Raw genomic sequence first — 12,911 nt, forward strand, 5'->3', positions numbered from 1 at the left:
AATCATCGTGGCATCTCATGATTTGTTAGTTGGAAATCAGGAGGGCGGGGCCCACACTTAAAAAAAAATTGGGGGGGGGGGGATTTAGTGGAAGGTTTACGTAACAGGCCCGTAAGCGTACGTAGGTGTAGAATTATTCATAAAACTGTCATAATTCAGTATTTGCACTTGTTATGGGGACGGAATCACATAATGTGCACTCCATCGTACCTTTGTGGCTACTACTGTGATGGTCACTGCACAGCAACCTAGGGTGCGAGTAGTAGTGATGGTCAGGCATGGAATTCCAAAGGTAGCAAGGAAAGCATGCTCAATGGTTCTTCTCTTTTTTTTTGAGGGGAAATTGTGCCGCTTTATTTATCCAAAACTAGGAATGTCATCCGAAATTACATGCAAGATAAAATCTGGTGGTGAACCCACCCACACCTCCGAACGGTTCTCACCTACACCTACACGAGCAAGATTATGAGCGGCGACATTTCCCGAACGACTGATCCATGTAACTTTGGCCTCCTCCATAGACCTGAGCATCGACTTGATATCCTGCACCCAAGGACCGACCGCAGAAAGGTCCCTCTCCTGGTTATTTAGCTTTTGCACAAGCGACATGCAATCAACCTCCACATGAGCTCTCCGAATATTGTGATCCAACGCTAAGCGGACAGCGTTCTTGCACGCCAAAACTTCTGCCATCTCCAGGTCAGTAACATTAGGGAAGAAGTGGCATGACCCGGCTAAGAACGCCGCATTGTGGTCACGAAGGACCGCCCCTCCTCCACCTTTGTCACCCTGCCTCAAGACCGCACCGTCGGAGTTGATCTCTACCCATCCATCTTCGGGAGTTTCCCATTTTTGGATGGTCTTTGGCTCCGGTAGTGACGCCCTCGTCTCGCGAGATGATCTCCAATCCTTGATCTGAGCTTGTACTGTGGCTAATATTTCATGTGGCTGGTTAATTTTTCTTCCCTCCCTCGTCTCATTTCTGGCTAACCAGAGACCGTACGCCGCCTGAAGGAGCAGTTCCTTGTCATCTTCAGAAGCTCTCATGAACCAGTCCAGAAGCCACACCGCAAGTGCCCGCTGCGATTGAATGTACGGTGGTGGCCTCTCCAAGTACCTGCCCTCCTGCTCCTTAACCTGCTGCCAGAACAGGTGCGAGTGTTGACAGTCCCAGAACCGATGTAAGATTGTCTCTTCTCGAGCACACACCACACAAAAAACTCCCGGCTTGATTCTCCGGCGATGAAGTTCAGATCCCACCGCTAGGCCATTCCGTATCATACGCCACATGTGTATCTTTGTTTTCCCGGGTGCACTCGTATCCCATAGAGCCATGTAGCCCTTGTGCTTAGCAACCGAGCTGGAGGACTCCGGCTGTCCGGCCCTCGCTCTGTCCATGGCCATTCTGAGATGATATGCGGATTTGACTGAAAAGACCCCGTTTCTTGTGTAGTTCCAAGCTCTAAAATCCTCCGCCTCCGGTCCACCAATAGGTATCTGCATTATGTCAGTCGCATCGTCCTCTGAAAACATTTGCTTAACCAAATCTTCGTTCCAGGATATTCCGTCCCAGTTGATCAAGTGAGCAACCTTGGTAACCCCATGCATATACAGTTGCCCAAGTGGTCTCGTGCTGCCACTGCGAGGGATCCATGCATCATGGTGGATATTAATGTTCATCCCCGAGCCCACTCGCCATATGATACCCTCACGGAGAAGGTCACGGCCGTGCAGAATGCTTCGAAAAGTGAAAGAACCCGCCGCTGGGCATGAGGCAGAGAGGATCGTGTCCTCCTTGAAGTAGCGAGCCTTGAGAACCCTTGCACAAAGCGTGGTTGGGCATTGCAAAATGCGCCAGGCTTGCTTGGCCAGCAATGCCTGGTTGAACGCCTCGAAATTTCGGAACCCCATGCCACCATCTCTTTTACTCTCACACATCTTCTGCCATGATATCCAATGGACTCTTCACTCACCATTCATTGCACCCCACCAGAATTTAGAAGAAATTGAAGTCAGGTTCCGGCACATCTTCTTCGAGAGGTGAAAACAACTCATGGTGTACGTCGGAGTCGCTTGCAACACCGATTTGACAAGGACTTCTCTTGCCGCTTTAGACAAGCCTTGTCCCTTCCATCCACAAACCTTTCCTTTGGAACACTCAGTGACATGCTTAAAATCACCATCCTTTGATCTTCCAACCAGTGTCGGGAGACCCAAGTACCGCTCATTAAGTGCCTCTGACTGGATACCCACCGCTTGTTTCAACTGATCGTTGGTACTATCTTGACATCCTCTTCCGAAAAAGATGGAAGATTTCTGCATGTTTACTTTTTGCCCCGACGCCTTCTCATACATGGTGAGGATCAGTTTAAGTGTCTCCATGTTCTCCTTGGTACCTTCCAGAAAAACTATGCTATCGTCTGCGAACAAGAGATGAGTTACATGGGGGCCAGTGCTCCCAAACCTCACCCCCGTTATCCTTCTTTCGTCCTGAGCTCTCTTCAAAAGTGTTGAAAAACCCTCGACACAGAAAAGAAACAGGTAAGGTGACAAAGGGTCACCCTGTCTTAGACCACGAGAGGGGAACAAACTTCTTGAGAGGCCGCCATTTAGTTTAACCGAGAAGGTAGCTGTCGTGACACAGCGCATAATCATGGACACCCATTGCGGAGCAAAGCCAAATTTCGCCATCACTTGTTCAAGAAACATCCATTCCACCCTGTCATACGCCTTCATCATATCCAGCTTGATCGCACATAAGCACTTCTTCCGCTTCCTTTGTCTGATGGCATGAACACACTCGTATGCCACCAGAACATTGTCAGTAATCAACCTCCCCGGGACAAAAGCACTTTGCTCTTCAGAGATTAAGATAGGAAGTATTCCCTTCAATCTATTCGCCAAAACCTTCGTCGCTATCTTGTACAAGACGTTACATAAGCTGATGGGACGAAACTGCGAAAGTAACTCCGGTGAGTTCACTTTCGGTATCATGACGATAATCGTATCGTTAAAAGCCGCGGGAGTCGTGGCTCCATTAAGGAAATCCCGTACAGCTGAGCACACATCACCCTTCACCAGAGACCAGTGTCTTTGGTAAAATAGGGCCGGGTGGCCGTCCGGCCCCGGCGCCTTCGTCGGTCCCATCTGGAAAAGCGCTTTCTCGATCTCCTCATCAGAAATAGTGGCTGTCAGTTTGTTGTTCATATCATCCGAGACCAAAGAGTCAATGTTCTCTAAAAGTGCATGTGCATCAACCGATCCCTCTAATGTGAACAGGGACTCATAGAATTTGGCGGCCATATCTCTCATCTCTTCGTTGACCATGCATCTCGTACCATCCTCTTTCCTCAAAGCCCTAATAGTGTTCTTGCGCTTGCGATGAGAGGCACGGTTTTGGAAGTACTTCATGTTCAGGTCGCCGGCCCTCAACCAGTCTACCCTCGAACGTTGCTTGTACAACAACTCCTCTCTCGCATATATCTCTCTCAACTGTTCTTCGATGTCTCGGACCTCCAGTGAGGACCCGGACGCATCGGCTCTACTCCGAGCATCTGCGAGCTGTGACTTGAGCTTCGATATTTGTCTCCGGATGGACCCAAAAACTTCTCTAGCCCACCGTTGCATGCTCCCTGCCATCTTGCTTAATCTATTCCACACCGCCACCACCGATTTTTCATCCGTCGCTACATCAGACCATGCTTGGGCTATCATCTCGTCGTATTGTGCATGCCTCGTCCATGCCTCCTCGAACTGGAACGGTCGAGGTCCCCTCTCTTTCTCACGTGGAGCTGTCTCCAACGCTTGAACAAGAATTGCTTGATGGTCAGATTCCTCCGTCACAAGATGTTCAACATGAGTCTTTGGGAACATGCTTAGAAAACTGTCCGTGCACGCTGCTCGGTCCAATCTGACCTTGATATTGTCAGCACCATCTCTTTTATTATCCCATATGTATGGGTACCCCGAAAAGCCCAGGTCTGATAGCCCACAATCGGCCAAACAGTCCCTAAAGTCCTCCATTTGAGCAAACGGTCTCGGATTACCTCCTAGTTGATCAGTTTGGAAGAGGGCCTCATTGTAATCACCTGCACAAATCCAACGAAGATTGTCTTGTGCCCTCAAAAAACGGATAGCATCCCAAGACTTCTTGCGTAACTTCTCGGGGTGAGCTTATTTTACTCACCAAAAAACCGTAGCCACTGGACTAACGAAAAGCTGGAGAGAACATAAAGACCACAAATTAGAATAAACTGCCTTTTTGACGAAAAGAATGGCCCTCGCACCCGCCCACTGCCGTAGAAATTGTGGCCTAGCTCCGAAACTGTGAGACCAGCCAGATTAGCCCGCGTGCACCGCGTCCGTGCGCTGCACTCACGGTCCGGTCGATATCGCCGCAGGGGGTGCGGTGGTTCGCGCTGGACCAAGCCCACGGAGCGGCGCTAGTTCCGTTGGGGATAGGCTGAGTGTCCGACACGCACGCGCTGAGCCAGCGGACGAGAGGCGAGACGATTGTTCAAACATGGCGGCTGCTTCCGTACGTACGTCCCCTCCGTGCCAACGCGTACAGCATCCCGAGCGATAGGGCGACAAATACAAGAGGGATCCTACTCAGGCTAGTCATAGTGGGAGTAACATAACACATTTCGAGAAATTTTTGCTTAGGCTGGTCACAATGGAGAGGAACTTAGGAGTAATATCACACACTTCAATACAACTTTGCTTATGTGTCACATATTTAATGAAGAGAGAGGTGTTTGTGGTAACTAGCTAAGTTACCGGAACATCACACACTCCAAGAAACAATGAGTCTATAACCTAATAAATACATTGTTGCATGACACTACATAGATGTTCCTACCCACTGTGGAGGTAGCAACATAGTCTAGGAAAGTGTGTAAGTTACTAGACTATGTTCTTGCCCATTGTGACCAGCCTTATGTGACATGTAGTTAATGAGAAGTGGTAACATAATATGTTACTGTAACATAGCGCTTTCTAAAACAAGATGAGTCTACAAGCTAATTAATGAAGTCCTCTATGACACAAAAAGTCACTTTGGAGGACGGGTGCATTGGAGCCCTGTATTTCGAATAGTGTCAAAATGCTATTTTGAAGTTTCAAAAAATCATTAAAATAAAATCAACATGTTTATATGGATATATATTACATATGTGCAAATTTTGATGCTGAAATAAGTAAACCATGTGAGTCACACAAAAAAGACAAAATCATGATTTTGAAAAGATGAATAGTGCATGTATTATTGACTATTTGGAAATCATCATTTTGTCATTTTTGTATAGCTACATGTTTACCAATTTCATCATCAAACTTTTACACATATGTAATATACATCCATATGATCATGTAGATTTATTTTCAGAATTTTTTGAAAATTTAAATGTGATTTTTAAAGTATTTAAAATAAGGTCCTTCAATACACCCAGGTTCCAAAAATCCACTCTCTCTATGACACTACTACTATGTTACTTTGCACTATGAAGATATTAATTTAGACTAGTGTCATATGCATGACACTAGTATAAGTTACTCTTCACTATGACCAGCCTCAAACTTCATTCATAAAAGACAGATGCGTATATCCCGGTGGTGCATATGCTTTTTTTCATGGTAATATGTATCTCGCTCGTATCATAAAATTAAAGTATACATTACATAAAAACCGACATGATAAAATTGAAAAGACAACAGAACATCTCTAAGCTTGACACCAACACCCATCACCTATCTATGGCACCACCACAACATCCAAACACAAAAAAAGAAGAGGGATCACCTTCTCACCGAGCTCGACACGGCTCCATCGTTGATGTGCAACTTTACGGATCTTCAAGATGGCCCGCCATAGGCGAAATCATTACCGTTGAACGAATCAGACCAGGACAACACCACGGACACGCCATAGGACTCTAGATCCGGTATCCCCACATGACTAAGATCTCAGAGAAGGAAACTATACCTGCCATCCACGAACCACGAGCCCAACACACATTTCGTTTTTCAGATGTCATCGATACAAACCGCAATCTGCATCTGCTCCTTGACCATCTCCCAAGCTCCGCACTGACGATGGAGCATATGCCGTCGTAACGGCGAATCCCAATAACACATGTCCACCACAAGGATGCCGCCACCGCCACAACATCCCCGCTTGAACAGACCGGTTTTCAGATCCTTCACCGACCATGGAGACGTTCGCCTTGTCGAAGAAGAATCTGAAGCTTCTTTATTCAGCATCATCGTTGCCGTCACCAAAACCAAGACGTTGGTCGATCCAAAACCCTAAACTTTTTGAGACCTAAAAGTTAAAACTAAAATAATCCACATGCGTGGGATCCGACAAGCACCCTCGTGACGTGACCGACGATCAAAAAGTCGACGGAGAAGGAGAGCCACCGGAAGACAACACAGGAAGGAACGGCTCTCCTGATGGTGGCGGCTAGATTTTGCTACCAGGAGGAAAACAATGTTGACCGATTGCTTAGTCAAAAGTGTGAAGTGGATGAATTAGAAGACGGAGACGCTACCGGTCATGAGAGATGGTACAGGGAAAGTGACGACCGTTCGACAGGTCTGTTTCGTTCGTGCTATACATACCTGCCTACCACTTTGAATTATGATGCAGACACGAAATGACGGGACTGGTGGACTTGTGTGCATACGTACTCAAACGCGCTGACATTTATTTTCTTTTTTTTTCAACAAATAATATGCTCGTCCATGCCACAATTTATTGTTAACATTAGTATAGTCTTAAGCGCTCATACACTCACCCCTATGAACGCACACACGTACACCCTATCCTATGAGCACCTCCGAGAGACTGAGCCGGCGTATTATCTTGAAATTTACGAAGTCATCGTAGGCGCCTTGTCGTCGATGAGAATGCTGAAATAAATCCAGGAATAAATGCGAGCACCAGAACTTAAACCCTGATGGGTTGGGATACCAGTATCCCTCTAACCATCCAATTATAGATTGGTTCGCAATGCCACAATTAATTACTCATGCGGGTGTAGGTGTCGACGGGCTGATATTTATCTTCCTTACTGAAACCTGACGACAGAGCGACCGATCACCTCATCAATTGTATCGATGGTGACCTCCATGTGGCGCCACCCGATTCGTCGATGCTGCATATGTATATTGCTTTGCTCTTAAGCAATCTGTTAGTAGTGTACAACTACTAATAAGCTGCTGGAGATTAGAGTATCAATGTGTCATCTTTTGAGCCTGCAGCTCAATTCCTTAATCCTCGGGGCTGGGAATGGATTGGTAAGTTCGCAACGTACTTTCTGTCGGTAAACACTCGATGCTTCCTGGCTAGTTCGCAGTGGTGGAACCTGGAAAGCAAACATCGATGTGAATCATAATTAAGAGCTCGATTTGGGAATGATGATGGTAAGACGAGATATATAGGCCCGGGTCTCCTTTTCGTCGCCCATGACAGCGATCGACGCAGTGCGTGCACGGTATATGGTACCGGAAACGAGCGTGTCTGCAAATCCTTGTCTGCAAGCATGACCCGGGCTACCCTTTAGGGGTGCTTATATTAATTATTGGCTTCGATTGTCGGTTGCTGATGAGAAAAAAATTATATGAGACCAGGACTCACGATTAGCATGTAAGACCCGTCCTGATGTATGACACGTGGCATTCATAAATCACAAAACATCTAATATCTCTTCCCCCTGATTTTAAGTGGAGTGTGGTGGATGCTTTGAGATTTGTGAATGCCACGTGTCATCTATCAGGATGGGTCTCGCGTGAGACTTGATCTCATAGAATTCTTTTCCCATCGATAGGTGCCATGTTTCCCTTTAAAAAAAGAAAGATAGGTGCCATGTTATGCAGACACGCCTATGTTGCGAAGGCAATGCTAAAAATCAGCCTCTCATTCTGCAAGTTGCAGCAATAATGCATTGCTGCATTCCGCTTCGTCCGTGGCCTGATTTTCGCTTCGATCGGGAAGGGCCAATTGCATGCAAGACAACATTCGCAGAACCGGCTTGACTTGCGATCGGGCACGCACGCAACCTTGAACCTCTGATCGCTCATGTGACCACAGCACATCGATCCGGCCAGTGCATTCATGACAGGTGACGCAGGGTCAGGCAAGCAATGCCGCTTTCGGCCTGCCTTTCCTCATCGTTGTAGCGCCCGGCCATTGGATAAGTCAAGGTCCGTGTACGGCGTGCTCGTGCTCGTGCTAGTGCTCGTGGATATATATGGATAACAGCATCTTTAAGACGGATCCAAACCTTCCATAATTATCTGGACCAGTTTTCCGGATTGCGGAAACCATCAAACTTTAACTTGTATCAGTTCGCGGAGCGGCCCGGACACGATTTGTCCTGTAGACTGGAGATAAAGGTGAGGAAGATTTGGGGGGAGTCCAGACCGCTCACAAGCCCGTTTCCGACCGCCCTGACCCACCAATACCCCCCTCCCGCGTGCCCTCCCATCTGGCGCCAGCTGCCAGCATTCATGTCGTTGCAGAGCGCGCCGCTCCGCGTTGAAGACGGCTCGGGGAAGACACGACCTCTCGCTACCTCTGCCTTTCAAACGGCGCGCCGACCGAGGGCGCCGCTCGCTGCACGCCCGGCTGAACACGCCTCCTTGCCGCATCCATACACCCCCATTAACCCCGTGTGGAAGCCGATAAATCTACTCTGGTCACACGTCCGTTCAGGAGGGGGCCAGCATTAAACGCAACGCTAGCCGAGCTCCTACCGCAAGCTCTCTATTTAAATGAGGGCAGACGCCGGGCAAGAACCACACCCCTCCTCCGCTCCCCCAATCTCCTCCTCCACCACTTGGCACACACCGGTCTTTAATTTTAAAGCCACAACCCACGGGTTCAACTATTCTATCTATTCAAGGTCTAATTGCTAATTAGATGTCTTCGTGTCGCTCAATGCACTACAACTGTTAGAATTGGGGTCGCTCTCCTCATGCCGGTTCTTAGTTGAACTAAATTGATCTATATCTTAGATGTTGCCACTTCGATAACAATTAGTATTTATAGATGGTAGACGATATATGGTCAATTCCGTGAATCTGTTATATTATGCTATATCTTTATTATTATTATCCAATTTGTTCTGGTACTAAAAACAAAACTTTAGTTTTTTTAGGAAACATTTGGGGCCGGGGCGCCGGCCGAACGCTCGGCCGGTCACGCCGTGTCACACCCCCTTTTTGTCCCTCCACGTAGGCATATGGTCCACCCCACCGCTTCACCTCATCTCGTATCTTTTCTCTCGGTTCAGCCCAGCCACTTATTCCCCAATCCCTTCCCCCAATCTCTCTAGTTTCAATCCCATCCCACCGCAACCACTGCTTGCCACCATGGCCAGCCATGCCACGGCAATCTTCCCCGGCGAGCTGCCCAACCACTCACTCCCCAATCCTTTCCCCCAATCCCTCTAATTTTAATCCCATCCCACCGCAGCCACTGCTTGCCACCATGGCTAACCATGCCATGGCAATCTCTCCTGGCGAGCCATCCTGTTGCGGTGCTCACGCAGCTCCTCCCTCATTCATGGACGCGAGAGAGGCGGTGTGGTGGGGCTGTGTGCAAATGGAGAGCGCCTGCAGCCATGGGCACAGCTGGAACATCCATGCGCGGTGACCGGACTATAGTCCATCGGCGCTGCAAAACCAGAAGCCGCCGGTGATGGAGATGACACACTCCGGTGCTGCAACCGGCCGGCTTTTTTTGCTAGAATCATGCCGGCGAAAAGCTGGAACCATGCCGGCGAAAAGCTGCAAGTAGCGTTGCCGATGGAGATGGCAGGCTTTGATGCTGCAACGGCAGGCCAAAAGCTGGAACCATGGCGGCAAAAGGTTGCAAGCAGCGTTGCTCGCGATGAAGATGGCAGACTCTGGTGATGCAACCGGTTGCCTTTTTTACTGGAACCACGTCGACGAAAGGTTGCAACCAGCATTGCTGGTGATGGAGATGGCGGGCTGCCATGTTTTTTGTTTGATGAAATCAGTGTATCAGTTTTTTGTTACCATGGCCTTCAAAGTTTGCTACCACCATCTTCGATTTTTGCTACAACCCTGCTTTTGATTTTGTTGTTGTTGGATCCTTCTGGAACCACTTCAATTTTATTGTTACCTCCGTTTTGATTTATGCTACCACCGTTGTTGATTTTTGCTACCATCCTAACTTTTGAATTTTTTTTGCTGGATCCATCTTCTTTTGCTTGGAACCACTCCAAATTTGCTACCACCATGTTTTTTTACTACCACTGTATTTCATTTTTGCTGGAACCGACACGACAAATTGCTGCGTTGGGGCGGACCAGTGAGCACCGATGCTACAACCGGCAAGCGGAACCAATGAGCGGCTTCGGCGAGCTGCTAGCGAGAGGCCTCAGGGTGGACCAATGAGCACCGGTGCTACAACCGGCAAGCCGCCCCGGCGAGCGCGTCGACGAGCGGCTTTGGCGAGCTACTAGCGGGAGGCGCCGGGGCGAGCACTGGTGCTACAACCGATAAGTGACTCCGGCGAGCCCGCCGACGAGCTGCTAACTGGAGGCGGTGAGATGTCATGGAGTCGTACATGAGCAAGGAGGGTATTTTTCTTTTTTTTCTACTCTGGATCTGACAGCTAAATGTGCATGTATCCAATTCGGCCAGCACGCCGCTGCTTAGCGGTCGTCTTTTTTTAAATGTCTTCACAATTTTGTATACACACTTTTGAAATTCTGGGCCCGCCCCTGCTTGGGCTCATATGATCGCCTATGAATGTTAACATTTTGAAAATAGTAAGAAAAATGTAATGTTTTTTCAATGAACATGTCTGTGCCTTCCTTGAAAGAAATTCTTCCATGGTTTGTGATGGTTAAGAAACAAAATTCGGGAACTAAGAAAGTCCTCCCTAATTAGAAACTACACTATAGTACACTCCATGCCTTCCATGCTCCTCGTAAATAAAATTATAATACTGATTCGGTATTTGCACTTGTTATGGGGACGGAATCACAGAATGTGCACTTCATCGTAGCACAGCCTATGGCGCCCTTGCGAGTACGTAGTAGTGATGGTCAAGCATGGAATTCCAAAGGTAGCAAGGAAAGAACTCAACGGTTCTTCTCTGGGTGAGCTTATTTTACTCACGAAAAATCCGTAGCCACTGGACTAACAAAAAGCTGGAGAGAACATATAGACTAGTACGTACAAATTAGAATGAAGTGCCTTTTGACGAGAGGAATGGCCCTCGTGCCCGCCCACTGCCGGAGAAATTCTGGCTGGAGTATAGCTCCGAAACTGCGCAACCAGCCAGATTAGCCCGCGTGCACCGCGTCCGTGCGCTGCACCCACGGTCTGGTCGATATCGCGGCTGCTTCCGTACGTGGTTCGCGCTGGACCAAGCCCACGGAGCGGCGCTAGTTCCATTGGGGATAGGCTGAGTGTCCGACACGCACGCGCTGAGCCAACGGACGAGAGGCGAGACGATTGTTCAAACATGGCGGCTGCTTCCGTACGTACGTCCCCTCCGCGCCAACGCGTACAGCATCCCGAGCGATAGCAACTGTGTCGACAAATACAAGAGGAATCCTACTCAGACCTCATTCAGAAGATACACGTATACCCCGGTGGTGCATTCGCTTAGTCAAAAGTGTGAAGTGGATAAAAAATAATAATTAGGAGAAGGAGACGCTACCGGTCACGAGCGACGGTACGAGAGGTTTCTCTTTTCTTTTTTGAATAGGAGGATAGACGGTACGAGAGTGAGTGACGACCGTTCGACAGGTCCGTTTCGCTGGTGCTATACATACCTACCTGCCTACCAGTTTGAATTCTGATGCGGACATGTGATGACGGGACTGGTGGACTTGTGCGCATGCGTACTGAGACGCACTGACGTTTATCTTCTTATTTTTTCCCCCTTGTATATATACCAATAAAACATCCGTCGACGCCACGATTAATTACTCATGCCGGCGTACGTGGTGACGGGCAGATTGGCGTTTATCATCATCGCCTTCTTTACTGAAACCTGACGACGGAATGACCGATCACCTCATCAGTTTGGTCGAATGGTAGTATCATACATATCAACTACGCAATTTTAATGAGGTGTTATAGAATTAAATGAAGAAAAAAAGAGTTGAGTATCATATCATGATACTGTATCATAATTATTGGAAATATTAGCACTTTTCCGATTAGATTTATCCACGAGTAAACAGTAAGCATGGCATAAAAGGTATGCATCACATAGCAATACCTAAGCATACTAGCATGTATAGAACATAGAATCGAACCTTCTATGAGCAGTACATATACGGCTACATTAAGAACGAGTAAACGAGGGATGAACAGATCATACCTTCCGGTTGGCCAGGCCAACGCGGCGGTGGCAGCAGCAGCCTCGGCGTCGTCCGTGGCCTTCTTCTTGGAGGCGGCGGCGTCGGCCATGATGTCGATGCAGGGGAAGTAGTGGAAGCAGAGGCGGACGAAGTTGGGGACGGATCGGGAGCAGTCGCGTCGAGACGCTCCCCAAAAACCTTATTGCCGTTCTCCCGGGCAAGATCTCGAACGACAGGGTTCCGGAGGCACCTGCTCTCCCGACCAACCGTGCACGCGGTCGTCGGGATGGGATCGCCGGAGGCAGCACAGAGTAAGGAACAGTAGATGACGGCTAGGTCACACGAGAGGGAGTGAGTGAACCGAACTAGGTTACTTCACTGGCCAGAGCCTTCTTATATAGTCCGCAAGGGGAAAGTCGTGGGCCTGGCCAAAGCCCACGACCGAGTCGGCCCACTCCTGGCAAGGGAGTTGTGCCCGGCAAGGGTCGCACTCCCGGCAAGGGAGTCGACGAATCCTGGCAACGCGGGTCCCGGCAAGGGAGTCAGCCCACAGTCCAACGT

General features: G+C 48.5%; 1 protein-coding gene across 1 annotated transcript; it reads right to left on the minus strand.

Annotated features, from left to right (window-relative positions):
• Positions 1 to 357: 357 nt before the first annotated feature.
• LOC147961178 (uncharacterized) lies at positions 358 to 12,459 on the minus strand. The gene is made up of 4 exons (XM_087533706.1): positions 12,371 to 12,459; positions 4,187 to 4,218; positions 2,143 to 4,088; positions 358 to 1,941 (listed from the first exon to the last, which is right to left on the minus strand). The coding sequence occupies exons 1-4, from the start codon at positions 12,457 to 12,459 to the stop codon at positions 358 to 360; spliced, it is 3,651 nt and encodes a 1,216-aa protein (XP_087389832.1).
• Between the last annotated feature and the right edge of the window lie 452 nt (positions 12,460 to 12,911).

Source organism: Triticum urartu, chromosome 7A, assembly GCF_056163025.1.
Source record: "Triticum urartu cultivar PI428250 chromosome 7A, HENAU_Tu73, whole genome shotgun sequence".
In the NCBI taxonomy this organism is placed as follows: domain Eukaryota; kingdom Viridiplantae; phylum Streptophyta; class Magnoliopsida; order Poales; family Poaceae; genus Triticum; species Triticum urartu.